The 22,278-nt window shown below is 40.7% G+C and overlaps 1 protein-coding gene across 1 annotated transcript in view; it reads left to right on the top strand.

Annotated features, from left to right (window-relative positions):
• The window catches only part of rap1gapb (RAP1 GTPase activating protein b), a 73,573-nt gene that overhangs the window by 42,382 nt on the left and 8,913 nt on the right, over window positions 1–22,278 (top strand). The window contains exons 4-16 of the mRNA XM_083938908.1: window positions 3,625–3,672; window positions 6,504–6,542; window positions 6,739–6,924; window positions 10,090–10,193; window positions 14,250–14,328; window positions 14,425–14,478; window positions 14,565–14,648; window positions 14,739–14,839; window positions 15,289–15,418; window positions 20,742–20,897; window positions 21,038–21,109; window positions 21,208–21,294; window positions 21,815–21,958. Of these exons, the coding sequence (XP_083795034.1) occupies window positions 3,625–3,672; window positions 6,504–6,542; window positions 6,739–6,924; window positions 10,090–10,193; window positions 14,250–14,328; window positions 14,425–14,478; window positions 14,565–14,648; window positions 14,739–14,839; window positions 15,289–15,418; window positions 20,742–20,897; window positions 21,038–21,109; window positions 21,208–21,294; window positions 21,815–21,958 (1,284 nt within the window). The remainder of the gene's footprint in view (window positions 1–3,624; window positions 3,673–6,503; window positions 6,543–6,738; window positions 6,925–10,089; window positions 10,194–14,249; window positions 14,329–14,424; window positions 14,479–14,564; window positions 14,649–14,738; window positions 14,840–15,288; window positions 15,419–20,741; window positions 20,898–21,037; window positions 21,110–21,207; window positions 21,295–21,814; window positions 21,959–22,278) is intronic.

Genomic DNA, 22,278 nt, shown 5'->3' with positions numbered 1-22,278 from the left:
GGGGAAAGAAACCGCAGAGTGACAGAACAGAGTCACCAAACACAACGCTAGTCGTTTTTAACAAAGACAAAGTCTCTGGGGATCAGTAAAGTCTCTGGATCAGTTCAGAACAACAGAATGAAAAACTTGTAAAATGCTGCTGCCTCCGACAGCTGCGGCGGGACAAAGCCCAGCATTTATCCAATGAGCGTCTAGTTTGGCTGCAGTGGAACAACCCGCTCTACGCTTCCCCATTGAAGTCAGTAGAAGCTGAGCAGTCTCCTAAGTTGGAAACTGCTGGAAACTTAATTTCCATGCTGGAGTCATCCCAAAGGATCAATAAAGAGAAGTCTAAGTCTTCCGACTTAACATGATCCTGAAACACTGGAAAAAAATTAATCTGAATTGTCTACTATGTTAATATCCTAAGTGGAAGAAAATGCTGTTGAAAGAGGCACAAAAACATGATTTAGGTTTAGAGGCTTAAACAACAACATCTTTCTAAAGTGAAGAAGCAAGGATGTAGGAACCGAGGGGATGTGTCCTCTCCAATATGACAGACCGTCGCATTGGTCCCACCCAAAAATTATACCGTGGATGAGAAAAATATTTGATTTTGAAGTCGTGCTTTTATTTTGAAAGCGCAATGCAGGGTCCTGTCACCAGCCCCGCCATTTCCCCAGCGCACCCTGTTTGAAAGCGGCAGTATGAGGCCGGAGAGGGGCGAATGTGAAGATGAAAAGACAGCAGCACTTTAGTTTATTTAGTGATTTCTTTATAATGGGGGAGAAAAGAAAAATGTGAGTTGGTAATCATTTTGTCCAGGGGTTTCATTCTATTTTCCGTCTAACGGTAGACTTGGTTGACTAGGTTGATGTTGAGTTGATGTTGTGATTCCTTCTGTCTGGTGTAAAAATCCCCAAACAGAAGGATACAAGCAATAATCAGAGCCACAATGCAAACTCAGTTTAAATCAGTGTATTACACAATGAGCTACACTCAGCATCAGAAGATGTCTTTTAAATAATTGTCCAAAAGGTCCAAATAATGTCCCCCAACAGAAACCGTCCAAAGTTAAATCAGAAATCAACAAAATAAAGAAAGAATTTAGAAAGTTTGTTTAATTCTGTTTTAGTTGTTTTTTGAAGGAGTGAATTCTCAGGTATTCAGGAGTCGAAAGAGGCTCTCCTTTTGGAGCTGGGCCAAAAGAGCCAGCTCTCTGAAAAGAGCCAAACTTCCCATCACCAAGGAGCACTCATGTCTGTCTCGCTCTGTGACTGTCTGTCACTATGAAACCACGCCCACTCTCGCTGCAGGCAGTGATGATGCAGAGAAGGTGCACACAGACACGCTGTACCACTGTCGCACAACGTTCATACAGAACCGATACTAATAAAACGTGAAATAGTATTGTTTTAAATGGCTGGGTACTGCGGTACCTTGCTATTATTGGTTTACCGTGCAACACTAGCAGATACAATTTCAAGTAGGGATGCTCGATATTGGCTTTTCTGCCGATATCCGATATTCCGATATTGTCCAACCCTTAATTTCCGATACCGATATCACCCGATACCGATATCACTTGATGCCGATATATGCAGCCTTTTTACACCAAAATTCATCACATATCACCTATTATGGAATTAACACATTATGCCTAATTTTATTGTGATGCCCCACTGGATGCATACATAGATGCAACACGGCTTTTCAAATGTAAACACAGTCTGTACAAAATAAGTTATTGAAAAAAGTGCCATTCATTTAATTGTTTGTGTTTTTAGAGAGAATATTTTGCCTCAAACACACTACAGACATAATCAAAACAAGGAAGATGCATAGCTTCAGTCCAGAGTAGTAAACAAACTTAGTTTTCTTTTCCCAGACTGAGTAACGCCTGAGCCGTAACTTGGCAAATAATACAATCAATAAATTAGCAGTCAAGCTCAACATGCTAACCTGTATTGGATCTAATGGATACAGCACCAGAAATTACCTTCTCGACGTGACGGTAAACAACGCTGTACAGTTCAGGTAAACACTGGTCTGAGAAATACTTGTGACTGGGCGTTATACAGACATAACGTGGCTCGAGAAACTCCACACGTTTGGTGAATCCGGCATCCCGAACGATAGAAAAAGTTTGTTTCTCGGTGTCGGCTGTTGCTTCTTTCCATCACTTTGCTGCACAGATGTAGCGTTTAACTCCGCATGAATCTTCTTGAGGTGGGTGATCAAATGTGATGTATTAAAGGAAGACGCCTTGTTTCCTCCTCTCATAACTAACGCCTTGCAGTCATTGCAAAGCGCACATTCACTGTTAATAGGTGACACTTGGAAATACTTCCAAACCACGGACATCTCATGCACCGGGAGAGCTGAAGCTTGTTAGCCACGGTTAGCAACCTACGAGTGAGCGTGTTGTTGTTGTTATACGTCATCAAGCACGCGCCTGTAAACGGCCCGTGTTGCATTCAGGTACACTCGGAAATGCTGAAGCCTACGGCCCGTGTTGCATTCAGGTACACTCGGAAATGCTGAAGCCTACAGAACTAACATCTGTTGTAAAAACCCGATACCGATAATTCCCGATATTACATTTTTAACTCAATATCGGCCGATAATATCGGTGGGCCGATATTATCGGACATCCCTTATTTCAAGCATTTTCAAGTACTTTCTCAAAAATGTAAGCACTTTTCAAAGACATCATTAAGATTCAAGCATTTTCAAGGATTTCAAGCACCTCTACGAACCCTGTATTTTTCTATACCTTATTCATCTTCACGGATTTCATATTAGAGATCAGATTAAGTTTTGCAGCGTAGTTAATTCACAACATATTTCTGTAACAATTAACAGATCTGTCAGGTTTCCTATATGTGTGTTGCTCTTGGTTGTTAAGCATGAGGCAGCACTACTGAGTTGCCTATTTTATCAGTAGCAATGCATATTCTCCAACATGTAAAGGGAAAAAAAGTAGGGAAAGAGAAACAGAAGCGGTGGAACAGTCTTCAAAGAATGAACTTAATGAAAGCATTTCAAATCCATTTCATTCATCTTCCCCAGTCCTTAAAAAAATGTCAAATCAAATTTGATACTATTCAAATCTTGCTGCAGGGTATTCCACACATGAGGGCCTATGATCAGGAATGCTTTGTTCTCTCTCTCTCTCTCTCTCTCTCTCTCTCTCTCTCTCTCTCTCTCTCTCTCTCTCTCTCTCTCTCTCTATGTGCTCTGTGCTCTGGTCAGCAGAATAAGGATAGATAGAGTAAATGTAAAAACCTGTTTTGGCACTTTTTGGCCTTTAAGTGGAATTGCAATTAATGATATCTGCAGTATGGCTGGATGGAAGCACCTCCCTTGTTCTCGTGGAACTCTGCTTATCTTTTTCACCCGATATAGTAACCTATCCAAAAGATATCAGTCGTCTTTTCTTCCTCTTTCTGTGACACATCTGGTGATTGAGCTTGTGTTATGTAAACATGGATTATTGTCACAAAGAATTATCTCACTCTACGCTGCTGCACAAGAAATTTCAATCAAAAATGTGCGTATGTGTCTCTCTGTTTATCTTGTGTGAACCTGTCTTGTAGATATACTACCTGTTCCATCAGTATCCTATCACTTTTCTCTCTACAGGGTTGCAGAATGGATGAGCAAAGATGCCCCCTCCCTCCCCCCCTCAAAGTGAGTCACAAATCCTCACATCTCATAGACCACAGACCGGTAAAGCATCCGTTATGGCAGAGTTATAAACCTTTCCTTATCAGCTGTCAGACAGGCTTTAGGATTCTCACCGACTGAGTTAAGAACTCGACAGGGACTAGGACTGCAAAATCCTAAGCTGTTCTATTACCTAGACCGACTAATGCAATTGGCAGTAAATATACTCTTAGCAGTAGGTCTGAGGTCAAGTCAGAAATTGCGCACAATAGATCATCTTTAGACCATAAAACCATTTAATGCTGTAGACTGACAGCAATCAGGTGGCAGGGTTTTGCCTGTTATATGTATAATGTGGTTTAAGAGTTTGAAGAAAAGTTTTATAAAAAGGCTTAATACAGCATAGTGTTGAGTGAAAAAGTTTTACAGTCCTATGGACCAAATCACTGTGATGATGTGCAACAGTCACTTCCGGGTTGACAGTTGGCAGTGGATTTACATTGTAAAGATACGTGAAATCAGCAAACTTGTTGATTTTTTTTGTCATTTTCAGCCATAAGTGTAACGTTTAAAGAGATATAGTTAATGGTGGTCTGACCTACTTACGTTTTCTGCTGTGCTTTGTGTCTTTGGTAAACCAAATCTAATGTTACGAATAGTGAAATCTCATCGCTGGTCTGTGTTTGTTTTGTATTTGGTGTCATTGTGTATGGCCCAACAGGTAAAGTAGGTCTCTAAACTAACATTATCTAAAGTGTTGTTATTAATTAGATATGAAACCATCAGATGGAGATCAGAGTATATCCAACACAAAAAATTACATACATTTTATGTACAGGGTGCAGGGGTTTCCTACCCAAAAGGTATTATAAAATATTGGGTCTATTGGAATAAATAATTAATGGAAAATGTCATCCTATAAAAAAATTACATGCAACAAATTATCTCTTAATGATGCCCACTATATGGCCAAAGGTATGTAGACACAAAACAGAACACCCATGTGTGATTGAACATTTAATTTAAGAACAACGGATATTAATATGATGCCTTCTTTCTTCTGGGATGGAGCTACACAACATTGTTTAAACCTTGTTATGAGGGATTGGTTTCCATTTAGCCACAAAGAACATTAGTTAGGTTGGGCAGTGATAGTGGGTGACAAGGCATCACACTCAGTCAGTGTTAAAGTTCATCCCAAAGGTGTTGGAGGACGTTGAGGTCAGGGTTCTGTGCAGGCCTGTCAAGTTCTTCCACACTAAACTTGGATAACTATTTCTTTAAGACCTGGTGTTGTGGGGCAATCATGTTGAAACAGAAAAGTTAGAAGCACACTGAGGTTTAAAATATTATCGTGTCTTGCAGCAGCTACCGTTTCCCTTAATTTGTGCCTATGGGCTTAGCTAAAACCATGAAAACAGCCACAGACCTATGTTTACAGAAGTATGTGGATAGACTCATATTTTGGGATATTCTTTAGTGTAATTGCCCGTTTTTGGGTCAGTTTTTTTGTTTGGTGGTATATTTTTCTTGTTTCCTAATGGATAGTTGCACAAATGTCGACAATGTATTGGATCTACAGTGGAGACCATAGACTGTATAAACTATGGATGTAGTCTCTGTGATATCACCCATAGGTGTCACCATCTTGGCCATGCCCCAATCCGCCTAACTCCTGCTTAATCCAAAAATGGGCAAAGAAGTGGAAGCTGATGTGGACCAAATGTTTCCTGTGATGGCACTCACCTGTCACTCAAGCGGAAAACCCTTAATTATGCATAAGTTATAGCCTTAATATTATTTAAATGGATGACTTGCATAGAAATTCAACCAAATATTCACAAACTCTGAAAAATTAGCTAAGGAGACCAAAGCCATTTTTCTGGGATGAAAGTATGTTTATTTCTGCTGTAAAGTTGGGAATTTTAACATGATGGTCTACGGGGATTTACTTGATTTTGGAGCCAGCCTCAAGTGGCCAATGAATCCTCTTTATTTTGGTGATTTTGCAGAATGTTCCTCTAGTACCACCTTCATGGTGGCTACGATTAACAAAAATGCAATGTAAGTAAGAGATTACATATTGTTTGTTAATTTCACATAGTTGTGTGTATAAAAAAAGCTTTCTTCCTCTTCTAATGTAACAAATCCAGACATGTTCTGCTAAGATTGTTGAAAGGCATTCTTCGGAAATGGACAAAATCACTATCTGAAATTGAAGGAAAGTGTGTTTGCCAAAGAAGTAATTGCAACATGTTGCCACAATTTTTTTCTCTTCTTTTTTTTTGCAACAGACGTCACAGCGTAATGCCCAATAACAGAATGCAACTATCACTTGTGATTGTGATCGTTATTATGTGATGTCCAATGATGCGTTTGAAATTGTACTGGATGTAAGCTTCTCTTGCACCAACTTGGGCATAGCCAGTAGGAATCTTTCTTTTTCAAATTAAACAGTTGTGTTGTCTGTTTTTTCATGTCAGTTCTGTGAGGTTTTGGTACCCAGTCTTCTGAGATTATATGATATTTTAACTTTGGCTAAATGACAACTTTAAAAGAGGTCTAGTTACTTTATCACACATAAAGCAGTGAAAGCAGATTGAAGTCTTGCTAACAAAGAAGGGCTATGTATTCACCAGAGGAATAAAGGGCATATTTTATAGAGGCCTGCTAATGGGGCCTCTGTTGTCACTTGCAGGATAAGAAAAGTAACCCTGAAAAATGTATGTTGTTACCGTAGTTGATATTCTGTCAGTGTTTTCACACATTGTTATTTACCTCAAATATGCAAACTGAAAGTGTGACTAGAAACGGCTGTTTGTCAGTTTGACTCATATTCTTTTCTTTACCTGCAGACAGAAGAGGATTACATCCCTTATCCCAGCGTTCATGAGGTACAATGCACTCTCCATACAAATAACTCAAACTTCACACTATATATTTTAGAGATTTCAGACACTGTAAAGTTAAAGGTTTCTACAGGTAAAGCATTAATGTTATGCAAAAATGAAAGCAATGCAGTTCTTGTTGCAAAACAACTAGTTACTAATCATTATTCTTTTCACCATTATTATTGTCCATCACTGTCAGGTTCTTGGCCGCACTACCCCTTTTCCACTCATCCTGCTTCCCCAGTTTGGAGGCTACTGGATCGAGGGTACCAATCATGAGCTTAAAGACCCACCAGAGGCTGATCAACCCTCCTGTACTACCTCCCACATCAAACTGGAGACAAACAGCACTGCCAAAATCTACAGGAAGCAATTCATGGGCAAGGTAAGGATGGGAAAAAGTGGTCTGGTTTTACGCCAAACAGCAAAAAGTATTGATCTTGATTGACTCAATCTCAGAATCTTAAAATATACTATTGGGTTTCTTAAATGTACTTGCTGCTCTGCGTTGATTTGACATATAATTGAAAAAGAAAAACTGCATTTGAAAGAATACATTAAGTTATACGATTACCAGAGCTCAGATCATTTGTTTTTACAAATGTAAGATTTGAAGATTTTTTCAAGAGGAAATGAAGGCAAATATAAAATAGAATGTCTTTAAAAAAAAAAAAAAGTATTTCACTTGTTTTGCACTTTAACAGATGTTTTGCACTGAAAGGACTGCATTCAATGTTGTTGTACATGTACATACAATGACAATAAAGACTATTATATTTATTCTAAAAGAATATATGTATATAAAGATGGATACGTCTCCCCTTCCTCCCACTGTACAAAAGTGAAGCCAAAATACAGTATTTTCGATACGGGTGCTCGGATACCCGCCCAACTCAAAAGTCAATCACAAGTGTCAATCATGAAGTTACACCCTTTTTTCAAGCATCAAATGACTAACATAAATAACAAATGTTTCAGAAAAACACTTGAACAATCAATGTTAAATCATCTTTGGAAAAAAAATATTTGATGTATACTTTGATCTTTAAGGTTTAGGCCCATGTCCTTTCCGCTAACATGACCCATACTGCAGCCAGCCACCAAGAAGAAGAAGAATTACTTTATTTATCCCGCCTGGGGTAATTGAATTTTTTCACTCTTATTATTATACATGTTACATACACACACAGAATACACACATGCACAAACAAGACCTATACATGCAATTAAGGAGAGATGTTAGAGCGAGGCAGTGCCCAGGAGATCAACCAGCATCTCTCCAGCCACCAGTCCACGCTCCATACATGGTCCACACGGGGACTTGAACCAGCGACCCTACGGTCCCCAGCCAAGTCACCTATGGACTGAGCTACTGCCGCCCCTACCAGAGGCGATTGAGATGTTTTGGTTTAACTTTTGGGGAGCTGAAAAGCCATCCATCTTTACAGTCTGTGATTACCTATCATTCAGTCACATTTACAGCTACCAGGAAGAGGTTTCAGCCACACAGAGCAACATGTCAGCCTTGCAAATAGATGAGGACAAAATCAGTTGCCACTCTTTCCTTGTTACACTGAATACCTTTACTTTTAGCAATACTGCTACACTGTGATGCTGCAATCACACCGCACGCAATGGAAGCGATAGAAGCAGCGCAATTACATACAAAGTCAATCTACAGATGCGATTTGAATTCGGGTGGTGCCTTTAGGCATGTAGTCTGCCGAAAGAAGCCATACTGCAGAGTGAAGCGTATGCGTATCCTAAGAGCGCATCGCGGTCAAGCCCCCACCACAGTGACTTCCTGCTTGATCCAATAAGAAAGTGCCGAAAAACTGCAGTTCTCTGAGTGTCCAGTAGGAGTAGTTTCTCATTTACCCCCATGTTAAACAGGCCTATTTTCACAGCATAATTAAACCTATTTAGGGCTTGATAACGAAAAAAACATACTAGTCTGTATGTTTAAGTCATATCGCCATGACAACATTTAGGGTGAATTATTTGGTAACAGGCTAGTTTTTATTTTAATGGAGGTTTAAGTTTATAAATAATTAGGGGCGTGGTCTCTTGAGTGACAGCTAGACTCTGGCCGTCACTTTTCCTCGGAGGCTAATTGTCAGGATTAGCATGCTAACTCCGTCATCTCAACCTGGACTGCGGCCATTCCTGTGGTGGTGTTTCTATAAGTGACAAGATGGTTTGCTCTTGGATCAACTGTACCAACAGATGATTTAGGAACACACCAGGTTAACATTAGTGTTAGCTTGTTATGCTAATTAAATAGCTGCACTTGCACCATGACTTGCAGTACAGCCTGCTATCTATGACACACACACTAGATGCTAATCTGGAGCATCTGGAGCATCTGGAGGATTTGGGCCGTGAGGGTCGGTGTTTTACAGTCTATGGGCATGGTATTGTGTTGAATATCAGTTTAAATAATAGATCATAAAAGCTGCCTGCACTTCACTCCCGGAGCCAGTGTAGTCTCCACATTCCCGTTTATCTATTAACGTGTTCCGTTAGCCAAGCTCCTTGAGCCTGAAGCTAAAATAAGCTAATTTTTCTGTAAACGTCACCCCCATACCTAACTGCATCTATGCTCCAAACGCGGTCCAAATAGGATCAAGCAGCGCTTTACTTGCGTTTCTTGCGATTTCATGGCGTCTATCACGTGCGGTGTGATTGCAGCTGCGTTCACACCAAACGCAATAGACGCAAATACAATCGCTTGAGATGCTTGTATTGCGCCGGTTTGCTCACATTTGTCACATGTTTGATCATCACTTCATCGCTTCAATCGCAGGACCACCTGAATCGCGTGTCATTGCAGCATTTACATTGATTTTCAATGTAGAGTTGCCGCTCAATTTGCATCTATTGCGTTGGGTGTGAACGCTGCTTTAGTATTCCCCCCCAAATGGGGGTGGCAGTAGCTCAGTCCATAGGTGACTTGGCTGGGAACCGAAGGGTCACTGGTTCAAGCCCCTGTGTGGACCAAGTATGGAGCGTGGACTGGTGGCTGGAGAGGTGCCAGTTCATCTCCTGGGCACTGCCGAAGTGCTGTTGAGCAAGGCACCGAACCCCCAACTGCTCTGGGCACTTGTCACTGGCAGCCCCCTTGCTCTAACATCTCTCCTCAATCTCCTGTGTGTGTAACATGTATGATAATAAGAGTGAAAATTGAATTTCCCCGTGTGGGATAAAAATAAAGTAATTCTTCTTCTTCAAAGTGGCGAAGAAGTGCATGCACAAGTACATACACAACTCAAAATGAGAGAAGTTATAATAAATATCTCTGTACAGTATTATGCTGTGTAATACTGAACTTTGAAACATATTCCATATACAGTGTATCTGTTCAAAATAAGACTTTGATAGCTTGTTTCACACCTTTTCCTCAAGGGCACATCAACTACTTTCCTAAATTAAAAGACTGCCACTCTCTCTACGCCTCTCCATTTCTCTATTTTTATAGCATTTTCTTTGTCAGTTGCTGGAGGAGTATTCATCCTTGCATTTAAGTTTCTTCTGCTTATCTTCCCTCCAGGAACACTTTAATTATTACACCATGGATGCTGCCCTGGGCCATTTGGTCTTTTCCATGAAGTATGATGTCATTGGGGATCAAGAGCATCTGCGCTTGATGCTTCGGTACAGTTTCTTATTATTTTTTATCCCTGACCTGTTTTCTCTTCCATTTGGGATTTTTTTCTCACTCATTATTTCTTAATCACTGTCCTCTCCTTTGCAGTATCAACAGTAATTGTTCTTTGCTTTTACTTCATTTTTTCCCTTAAGATGTTTCTCTCTCTTTCTCACATTGAACCGGCAAAACTCTGGCTTCAAATATCCATGTACTGTAGTACCATCCCATGTAGAGTATTTCACACATGACTTGACTGTGCCAGATATATTAAGTTTTTTTCATTCTCTCAAGAATAGTATTTAGTCAGTCAAAACTGACATGGACGAAGAAGAGCATTCTCAATTCCCACTGAATATTAAAATGTGTTTTCCGGCTTGATTGCTATAAATAGGCAGTGCTGTGGAAAGGCTTGCCCCTACTGTCAGAGGGCACCCGATACATTTTCTCATACATTTCATCTTTGATAATATCACTTCATTACATCACTTCAGAAGTCTGCTGCTTTTTTCACAGTCTGAAAGTGTCCAGGCTGCTTTTGTTAAATTATTTCAGCTTATGTGCTTATTGGACTTCTATTCTACTAAATAAGTTTGGCATTTTTCAAAGGCACTGGCCATGCGCTTCCTACTCATGCGCTTCCTGCCCGTGGGTTTTGCTACTATGACAATGACAATAATGTTAGCTAGGTAGCTAACTTAATGCTATGTTAACAGAGGCTTAGGTACACGGCTAACAATCTTCTTCAGATATTATTTGGAATATATACCATTTTGAAAAGGTTCTGCTGCTTGTGTCCTTTGTTGTTTGTATCATTTATGTTCTGGGAGTTGTGCAATAATATGTGTTGGTCTAGATAGAAGTGAAAAAATGTTTGTGTGCTATACAGCATACATATCATATGTATCAATAATTTCTGTGTGTAAAGTCTGTATCACAAAGTACTCAACAATTAGCACACTATTCATCTTTGTTGTGCAAGTGTAACAGCTCCCACCTGCTCACTCACCAAAATCCTTTACTCCTTCGTATTCTGCTAAAGACATACGAGTGGGAGTGAGGCAGAACTCAACACACCATATAACCTGTGAATTAATTTTAGCACCCTAGAGGCTCCACTCTAGATTTTAATAGCGGCATTCCCTCTTTGTTAATGGAGCTTCTGAATTGATGAGTATGTTGCGAGGTAACAGTCTCTCAGCCCATAACATGTTTTACATTGTGATGTTTTCCAATGAGTGGGCACCACCCACATTCTCCCCCCATCCCCCTTGTCAAACTTAGATACCTCACCAAGTGTCATCACAGGCACTGACTCACAGGCCACATCTTAAGCATCTGTAAGAGATCGCCATGATAAGTCATAATCTCATTTTTGTTTTTAATGTTAATACCAATTTATATTATTTAGCATACAGAAGCATTACAGATTGTTGTGATGGTTCCACACAGTTTTGTTTTGGTCCTGTTATTCTGTTATAGTATGTATTATAGTAGTATAGTAAGCACACACAAGGAAATGCATCTCTTTATGGATGGCGGAGATGGGAGAAGGTGTGTCTTTCGCTGTTCTGTGTTACGAAATATGCGCAGCATTACAGAGACAAAAACAGGACAGAATGGACGCATATGAATGTATCAGAATCAGAAATACTTTAACAGTTATTAATATTATTTAATATTTAATTTAATTTACTAAACTTCACAATTCACAGACTTGAATGAAATGTCTGTTTCTAATTCTCAAATTCCAGGAAGTTAGCATAAAATGCTATACAGTCTGCAAATTGTCCGTCCGAAATCTGCCACAGAAGTTACATTTTTTTATTCAATATAGTCGAAGCAAATTCAAGACTGAAAGAAGCAAAATCATTTTTGCAAACAAATAATCCTTTAGTTAATTCAGAACATTGACAGCTACATACAGTGGACAATGGGCTTGAACTGTGGTAAAATTGTTATTTGATTGTCTTAATTGATTATGTTATTATTAAGTGTGGTTTGTGTTAGCTAGATTTTCTTTTTCAGGTGTAGGCCTGCTTGAAGTTTGCTTCTAGCTACAAAAAGGCCATGGGTCAAGCCAGAATTTTAGTTTTTTGTTTTATGAAGTTATTTTTAAAAGGGGTTTTTTCACAGCCTCACCAAAATCATCCTGAACTGCTTGTTGATGTTGTGTAAACTTCAAATAAAACATTGGTGCGGGTTAATTGGATCAAAAGTGTGCCTATCAAATTAAATATTTGATAAAGAAAAAAAATGTTCTCCCCGTGTCTGCGTGGGTTTCCTCCGGGTTCTCCGGTTTCCTCCCATAATCCAAAGACATGCATGTGTTAGGTTAATTGATGACTCTAAATTGCCCGTAGGTGTGAATGGTTGTCTGTCTCTGTACGTCTCTATGTGCCCTGTGATGGACTGGCGTCCTGTCCAGGGTGTACCCCGCCTCACGCCCGATGTCAGCTGGGATCGGCTCCAGCAACCCCGCGACCCCGACCCCGGGATAAGCGGTTGAAGATGAATGAATGAATGAATGAATGATAAAGAAAAAAAATAAAAATAAAAATTAATTACTTTAATTTATTAAAAACCTCACACGGAGAACCAATTAAATGTAGGGCCTTGACTCACGTTCAGATTATGAGATTGAGCATATAAATTTATCGTTAATTAAGTAAATATTAGCTATCACCAATAATTAGCAAAGATAATTATACAAATTACTCTAGTTGATCCAAAGTTCCTTAGGGGCACCACCTTCGAGTAATGAAGGAAGTGATAACTACTATAAAAGTCTCTTGAAAAATAATAAACCATTAATTAAGGATTAAAACCAGTTAACGCAATAGTTTGCTCAGTTGAGGATTTTAAGTTATTTTCTTAAAATCTTTTCTTAGAAGAGGCTGGCACATTCATCTTTGTGTAATATTAAATAAACAGACATATTGTAAACACAAACATTTATTAACAAATTAATAAATGCACAAACAAAACACACAATAAAACTTACTAAAGCTAAACAAGTCAAAATTAGAAAGAGTGAAAGAGTCGAGTGAAGAGAGTCGAGGAAGAGAGAGACAGAAAATGGTGTTGTTTTATAGACGTAGTGATCATCAGTCATCAGCCAGTCAGTTTGAGGTCCCTTGCAAAGTTCTTCACACTTGGATGTGACCTGCAGGGTCACACGGCAGTTCTTTGTCTGTGACCATGCACTCAAAGGCTGTGCGACAGGCTCTCATTCCTGCTTTTTTTTCCTTTGTTTGATCAGGCTGAGGCCTGCTCACAATCAATCTGGAAGTTCAAATGAATCCAGAAATGAACAATCATCAGTGGAATTGCACCTACACTGGGTGAAGGTTACTCCAGCCTATGATGTTTTTAGGAGCAACTTAGATGTGAACAGTTTGGTGGAAACCTGCATATGTCTATAAACACTTTGGTTGTATTGGAAACCACCTACTGCATACTGCATGTAGTATGAAACTTTTAAATCAATTTATTTTGTGTTATGCTATCCCAGGCATAGCCAGTTCCCAATTTTGGAAAGTGAAAGTGACCATTCCAGCACTTGGCATTATGGGATACAGTAGACTAGGTAGAATGCTCCAATGCATACAGGAGATATTTTTCAAATCAGTACAACATCCGGGTATTTTTGGCATACTAAAGATTTTGCTTTTGTTTACATATTGCATATTACATGCTGACCAGTCTGTACTGCTAGTAGGCAGTTTTAGTAACTGCTGCACAACTTTATGATTAGGAGTGTTAATTGTGTCCATATCCAATGCTAACGTTGTGTGAATTGAAGAAGTCTTTTAGTAGTAATTAGTATCCTAGTAATGTGGCTATTATCTGATCAATGTTCTGGACACGGATCACTTTGTAGCAATCAATGCTCGATGTGGCACAGTTTTCTTTCTTAACATATCGATAGGAAAGGTCCCCTTTGAACTACCTATTCATTTGCATGAATGCTAAACATCAAAGAAAGAAAAAATGAAAGCAGGCGGATTGCTTTGGATTAAAAACATTGAGGTTTCTGACTTACTAAACTGTTTGCCTTTCAGCACAATGCTAAAAACCTACCATGATGTGATTCCCATTTCCTGCCTAACCGAGTTTCCCAATGTGGTTCAGATGGCCAAGGTAGGCAGTTATTTCCGCACAGAATACATACTCAAGAACTGTATTTCAGTATGTATATAAAATGAGAAAAGCTGAATGTACTTTTTCACCTTGCAGCTTGTTTGTGAAGAAGTAAACGTGGATAGGTTTTATCCTGTCCTCTACCCAAAGGTAACCTCAAAATCATAATTTCCAGATAAAACTTTCTCTCTCGCTATCTTTCCATGACTAAAAACATTTTTTTCTCTCGTCCCCAGGCGTCAAGGCTCATTGTCACCTTTGATGAGCATGTGATCAGCAACAACTTCAAGTTTGGGGTTATTTATCAAAAGTTTGGCCAGGTTAGTGCGCTTCAGAGATTTCGCTGCTAATATTGCTATTGAAGTCATGTCTCAGTCCTCCTGAAAATATAATTTGCTTCCTCCATGCAGACATCAGAGGAGGAGCTGTTTGGGAACATGGAAGAAAGTCCTTCCTTTGTCGAGTTTTTGGAGTTCCTGGGCCACAAGATTGAGCTTCATGACTTTAAAGGGTTTGCACACTTTTCAGATCTAAGTATTTGAGATTTCTCAGCAGCTTTTGCTTAATTCTCAGTATAGCACTCCACCTCATGTCTGTCAGAAACAGGCCATCATTCACTTTACAATTGATCAGAGTTAGCTTTAAATAAATCCTTGAAAAAGCGATTTAGAGCATCCTGGTATTTGTAGTGTTGCTGACATTGTGATTGAGTAGGCAGAAGAAGTGCCCTTGGCATTCCCTCAATGATGGATGAGCATGGATGGGCCGGGTCCTCTGAGAGCATGCACTTATGTTCCACTCCTAACACCGCTTTGTCTCTTTTCTGTCTTCCTCTCGGCTGTTCTCCTCGGTGTTCTCTTTTCCTTTACTTCTCATTTTTTCTTATGTCCTTTTTAATTCTTCCTCCTTTTTCTTGCTTCTGCCCTTAAATCACCTCTCTCCTCTCCTTTTCTTCTTCAGGTTTCGGGGTGGGCTGGATGTCACTCATGGGCAGACAGGGACAGAATCTGTCTACACAAGTTTCCATAATAAGGAGATTATGTTCCATGTGTCCACCAAGCTGCCTTATACAGAGGGAGACTCACAGCAGGTACAGTGGCATTCCAATGATTAATTATCAGGCTAACTCTTTTGTGTTTTTAGGGCAGCTGTCAAAGTCCCTCACTAATTGATTTGTAAAGGCTGCACCTTGTGTCAGACAGTAGCAGCAGCAGGAGCTTATAGGTCAGGGCTGTAAAATCCAAATTTTGGTCTTTGATGAAACAACACAAATCATTTGAATCTGAATCTGCAGAAACTAAAATCAGTGGTTAAAGGAAAAGTTTAACATTTTGACATTTTCTCTTTCTGGTTTAGCATAGATGAGATGATTGATACCACTCTCATGTCTGCGGTAAATATGAAGCTATCGCCAACTTAAGTTAGACTGGACACAAGGGGAAACACTTTCTAAAGGAATCTTTGAAAGCCCAGTCTGCTCTGATTGGTCAGTGTTTCCAGGTCTTCGCAACTGTGCTCACTGCGTCTTTGCACAGTCATTTCAGCCTTGGACACTGTAGTGCTACTTCATGCATACATATATATAGCATAGTTGTGCTATTGCAACCATACAGAAGTCTTGACGGGTCGTTTAAAGACAGCTTCTGAATAGGGGCTGTGAGCATTTTTCTATGGATTGAGTGTTTTGATACCTTGACAGTATTTATCTAGTATCTTGAGCTGCGGTTTCCTGGGCAACCCTGTACCCTGTATCTTTGTATAGATTAAATAAATACAATATAACATGTTAATTAGTTTCCAGTCTTTTTGCTAAGCTAAGCTAAGCTGTCTGGCAGCTGACAGTATGAGTGGTGTTGATCTTTTCATCTAACTCTTGGCAAGAAAGCATATAAACTTATTTCTCAAAATATTTAACTATCTTTTTAACAAACGAGTATGAATATAAAAATGTATGCCATTCCTATAAACTCGTGTTTTACAAGTGCAGTACATTTTCTCAGCAATAAACATTCTTTTGCATTTGCAGGTTTAATGTCCTCGCTTACCCTGCTGTCCTAGAGAAATTTCATTCTTTGGTTTACATTTTTCAAAAAGTGTTGCCGTGTTCTCTGCTGGCCTTGAAGTTTCTCTGCTGTTTGTTTGTGGCTCAAGACTTTCATCTCTTTGATGAAATGTTTGGTAAGCTGCATTAGTCCTCAGCTGCTCTCCACTAGCTCTTAGAGTGGTTTGAACTTTGTTACCGCAGTAGCCCTGCACAGAATGTCCATATTGCCGAGGCGTGAAGAGAAACAAAGGACATAAACAACACCCACATGAAATGATTCATGAGGGAACTCGGTACAACCGTTATAACACAGCTTTATTTTAGGAGGGAGAAAGCGCAGAAATAATGTAGCAAGATCTGAATGAATGCGGTCTGATTTGGGCTGATATACGTCATTTTACAGATCTCAAGTGCCTTAATTCAGCCCCACACTTACTGAGCTTGTTTTGAGTGTCTAAAAGACTGTGCTCACGCTTGAGTTATGCAGTCCAGCTTCACAGAGAAAGTGGGATGAATGTTATTCAGCTACCTGGGCCCAGAAAGCCCCTGTGTGAGTAAATATGAAAGCTGACAGCTAAAATGTTCAGGGATGATGCAGTTGTGACCTGGCTGCCCTGCTTCTGCAGTCTCTTGTATCTGCTTCACTCTCATCCTTCACTGCTGTCTTAGAAATACATTTAACAAATATTTAACTTCATTTTAATTGCTTGATATATTTGAAAAATGTGGTCTGGTTGAGTCTGGTATTTTCTCCACAAAGGACCTTATTTGCTGCTCATTTATGTCAATCAAATATTGATCTCAATTTTGCCTTTAAAGTGCTGCGGATATCCAGCAATTACAAGGCTAATTAGGTACTTTTTTGATGAAGGATAAAAGACATTGACATTTTATATATAAAGTTTGAGCTATTAGTTTCTTACCATTTGAGATTAAAAAAACATTTCCCTTATACTACTCACTATGACTTCAGCCAATTATAAATAGTTACCAGGGCCTGAAACAGATGACTGATTGTTCGGCTGATTGTTCTCATGTAAACAAACAGACTGTGTTTAACAGAGATACGCTATTAAGTAATTAGACTGCTAACTGCAGATGAATCGTCTATAAATCCCGAAGCAAATGTTTGCTGTTTTATACCACCAGAGAACACTACAGCCAATATTAACAGGTGTGAAGTGGCTTTGTTAAATGTCCGTACTTTAGTGTGTTAAGTACGTTAAGTACTGAGTGAAATCAGTTTATGCTGCTGCAGTGCCGGTGTCACTGTTTACTGAGAAGGACCAAAGGACCTGGGTCTGTTTTTTTGTCTGTCTGTACTGAGAATATTTTTACTGAGCATTTCTGTTTATCATCAAACAGTAACAGGGGGAAAACTCTGACTGTTGTTTGTGCATATGCACCGAACAGAAGTTCAGAGTATTCGGCCTTCTGGGAGACCCTGAATGGAGTCCTACATGGGGCTCCAGTAGAGGACTCCATAGTTCTGCTGGGAGACTTCAACGCCCACGTGGGCAATGATGGAGACACCTGGAGAGGCGTGATTTGGAGGAACGGCCTCCCTGATCTAAATCCGAGTGGTCGTCAGTTATTAGACTTCTGTGCTAGGCACGGATTATCTATAACTAACACCATGTTCGAACATAAGGATGCTCATAAGTGTACTCGAGTGAAGAGGGGGGGCAGAGCTGTCAACTGATCACCATCTGGTGATGAGTTGGGTCAGAGGATGGGGGAAGATTCTGGACAGACCAGGTAAGTCCAAAGGAGTAGTGCGGGTGAACTGGGAACGTCTGGAGGAGGCCCCTGTCCGAGAGATCTTCAACTCACACCTCCGGCGGAGCTTTTCTGGCATCCCTGTGGAGGTTGGGGGCATTGAACCGGAGTGGGCAATGTTCAAAGCTTCCATTGCTGAAGCTGCAGCGGTGAGCTGTGGCCTCACAGTCTTAGGTGCCTCAAGGGGCGGTAACCCTCGAACACCGTGGTGGACACCGGTGGTCAGGGAAGCTGTCCGACTGAAGAAGGAGGCCTTCCGGGATATGCTAGTCCGAAGGACATTCGGGTGGCACCAAGGTGCTTCTGGAAAAAACCATTCGACATCTCAGGAGGGGGAAACAGGGAACCGTCCAAGCTGTTTACAGGAAGGATGGGATGCTGGTGACCTCAGCTGATGAGGTAGTCGGACGGTGGAAGGAGCAGTTTGAGGAACTCCTTAATCCGACTAACACACCCTCTTTTGTAGAGGCAGAGCTGGAGGCTGATGGGGAATCATTGTCAATATCCCTGGCAGAAGTCACTGAGGTAGTCAAACAACTCCACATTGGCAAAGCCCCAGGGATTGATGAGATCCGTCCAGAAATGCTGAAAGCTTTGGGTTTGGAGGGGCTGTCTTGGTTGACACGTCTCTTCAACATTGCGTGCAAGTCTGGGACAGTGCCAAGGGAGTGGCAGACTGGGGTGGTGGTTCCTCTGTTTAAAAAGGGGGACCAGAGAGTGTGTGCCAATTACAGGGGTATCACACTACTCAGCCTCCCTGGTAAAGTCTAGTCCAAGGTGCTGGAAAGGAGGGTTCATCCTATTGTCGAACCTCAGATTGAAGAGGAACAATGTGGATTCCGTCCTGGACGTGGAACAACGGACCAGCTCTTTACTCTCGCCAGGATCCTGGAGAGGGCCTGGGAGTATGCCCATCCAGTCTACATGGATGTAGACTGGATGGAAGACTTTGTGGATCTGGAGAAGGCATATGACCGGGTCCCTCGGGAAATACTGTGGGAGGTGCTGCGGGAGTATGGGGTGAGGGGGTCACTTCTGTGGGCCATCCAATCTCTGTACACCCAAAGCGAGAGCTGTGTCCGGATCCTCGGCAGTAAGTCGGATTCGTTCCCGGTGGGCCTCCGCCAGGGGTGCGCTTTGTCACCAATCCTGTTCATGATTTTCATGGACAGGATATCGAGGCGTAGTCGTGGTGGGGAGGGGTTGCAGTTCGGTGGGCTCTTGTCTCGTCTCTGCTTTTTGCAGATGATGTGGTCCTGATGGTATCGTCGGTCAGTGACCTTCATCACTCACTGGATCGGTTCGCAGCAGAGTGAAAGGAGCCAGTTGAGGTGGTTCAGGCATCTAGTAAGGATGCCCCCTGGGCGCCTCCCCAGGGAGGTGTTCCAGGCACGTCCAGCTGGGAGGAGTCCTTGGGGAAGACCCAGGACTAGGCTGCGAGATTATATCTCCACACTGGCCTGGGAACGCCTTGGGATCCCCCAGTTAGTGAGATGAGATGATATCAAACAGTATCTGATTGCAAAATCTGATGTATCTGTATCCACTTACATGCTGTTCACTGATTTGGATCACGGCGTCTTAACGATATAAACCCATTGACATGCATTTTGGAATAATTTTTTTTTTGATTGCTGAAAGGTAAACATTTCTGGGACCCAATTTATCATGTGCCTAACAGAATATACACCCCAACTACTGCAAAGTCATAATTAGGCTACACATATGTTGTCATTTTTGATTTAAGGATTTTTTACAAGAAGGGGAAATAAAAGTCATATCTTCTCTGATATTTATAGAATCTTGCAAGCTGCTTAATTAGAGTTCCTAGCAAAAGGCAATGAGGTGACAACATACAGTAGATTCATATATCAGAAGGTGTCCCTAATGCTTGGCAGCACCTTAAAAGATATTGCTTGGATAAAAATGGCATACTTGGGCAAAATTACTTTGTCTTGTGCACAGTTTTTACTTTGCATTGCCTCAACTGATGTTTGGATTCATTAACTTCCACGCCATCAACAGCCTTTGAAGGCTTGAGTCTAAAATGGTTGTCATAGCTAGATTAAATGTAAAATGACTTATAATAATACACACAAGGTAAAGCAGAGGAACAACATCAATTAGTGTTACAGTAGTAGTTCACAAAAACAGTGGATTTATGAGGGCATCTATAGGTCAGTTAATACTGTAGGTTTGTTATTTTTCAGTATACAAAACCATAGATGTCATGCATACTTATGAGTTATACTATTGTATGTGTATTTCATTTTGTAGTAAGCTATTCAGATGTAGCTTATTTAGTGTGTTGAATCATTATCACAAGCTATCAAGGAGAACTACAAGACAGGAATATCAATTATTTGGCTGATATCAGTATGAAACCACTATGTCATGCACCTCAAAGAGGACTCTGTACTCTTGGTTTAAAGTCTTGTCCTTTTCTCTTGCCTGGGCTATATGTATTCTCGGTCAATCTTTAAGTGCAACTCCTGGAAGTGATTCTGTGACAGGCGTGCTTTTGTGATTCTCTAACTGGTCATTTAAGATGTTTCCGCTGTTGTTAGTTTTGTTTATTTGTACCATCCAGCTGCAGAGGAAGAGGCACATAGGCAACGACATTGTAGCCATGGTGTTCCAGGAGGAGAACACACCCTTTGTACCAGACATGATACAGTCCAACTTCCTGCATGCGTATGTGGTGGTACAGGTGGAGAACTCGTGTACGGACAATGTCACCTACAAGGTTGGTTCCAAAGTCAGTCAGTATGGTATCAAGAAACGTGGGCTGACAGTAAAACCCTTTTCATATTCATTCATTCCTTATTCAGGAACTTTTATTATTCCGTGTGGTGTGTTCACATGTTCACCTGCTTTCTCCTTCAGGTGTCTGTGACAGCGCGGGATGATGTACCTTTCTTTGGGCCTGCTCTTCCTGATCCTGCCATCTTCAAAAAGGTCAGCAGTCACAAAAACTCAGTTCCCTTTTACAAGCTGACATCATAAACCTTCATTCCCCCCGCCTTTCTCTATTTCTCTATATTTACCTTCCTCAGGGCCCTGAGTTCCGTGAGTTCCTGTTCACTAAGCTCATCAATGCAGAGTACGCCTGCTACAAGGCTGAGAAGTTTGCCAAACTTGAGGTGAGAAGAGTGTTGCACACTGTGCCATAAAAGTGTGAATTCCTGCATAAAGAAGAAAAACATAACTATTACCATTGTTCTCTTTGTAGTTTGACTTTTGGAAGAATATCATTTTCTTCCATCCAGAGATAAGTTAATATATGAATTCAAAAAATACTCAAAAGCGTATTTAAAAAGAACAAAAATACATCCATTACATCTACATTCTTTGTGTTTTTCCTTAGTTGCAATTGCAATTTAATTCAAACATTTATAATAAAGGCAGTGGGAAGGAGTTTGTTGTTTCTGTTTGTTTTTTTTGGAGTGAAGTGTTCAGTTTTTTACAGTTTGGTTTTAAATCCCTAGCGTGCACACTCGATCCCACACCTGTGTGCATGTGTGCATCATTGGTTGTGTTCTTGATGTAATTTCAAGTGACAACATAGATTTGTCATCATCGATTCCTTTTCCAACGACCACCGCAATGCAAATGAGCTTTGAAATTATTGCCTGTGCAGACTGACTGTGTTGTCGTTGTCAGGAGCGAACACGTTCAGCCCTGTTGGAGACTCTGTACGAGGAGCTGCACATCAACAGTCAGTCCATGATGGGTCTGGGTGGAGATGAAGATAAGCTGGAGAATGGAGCTGCTGGAGGGGGAGGAGGCTTCTTTGAATCCTTTAAGGTACAGCCCCGTCTCTTATTTGTCAAAGCACACCGTTAATCTGCAACTCCACATGCATGAGAGAGAATGGTTATGACTGCAGAAAATTTAAGGATGCTTTTTTTCCCTTCCCCTGTCTCTTGGCTGGGATTCTGGGTATTCACACATGAGAAAACAAAGCACAGAAAATGTGCAGTATCTCAAAAGACCAGTCCTGTGGCATTTGATTTCCTCACTTGGCTGTGACTGCTGAACTAGGTGTGTTTTCACACGATGGTGTGGTTCTGAGGTTGTGGATTGTCCTGTTGTGTATGAAAGACACTTTCTCTAACCAAGAGCTC

This window comes from Echiichthys vipera, assembly GCF_963691815.1.
Source record: "Echiichthys vipera genome assembly, chromosome: X".
Taxonomy (NCBI): domain Eukaryota; kingdom Metazoa; phylum Chordata; class Actinopteri; order Perciformes; family Trachinidae; genus Echiichthys; species Echiichthys vipera.
The sequence above is the reverse complement of the archived record's forward strand: the minus strand, read 5'-3'. Positions and strand labels throughout refer to the sequence as shown.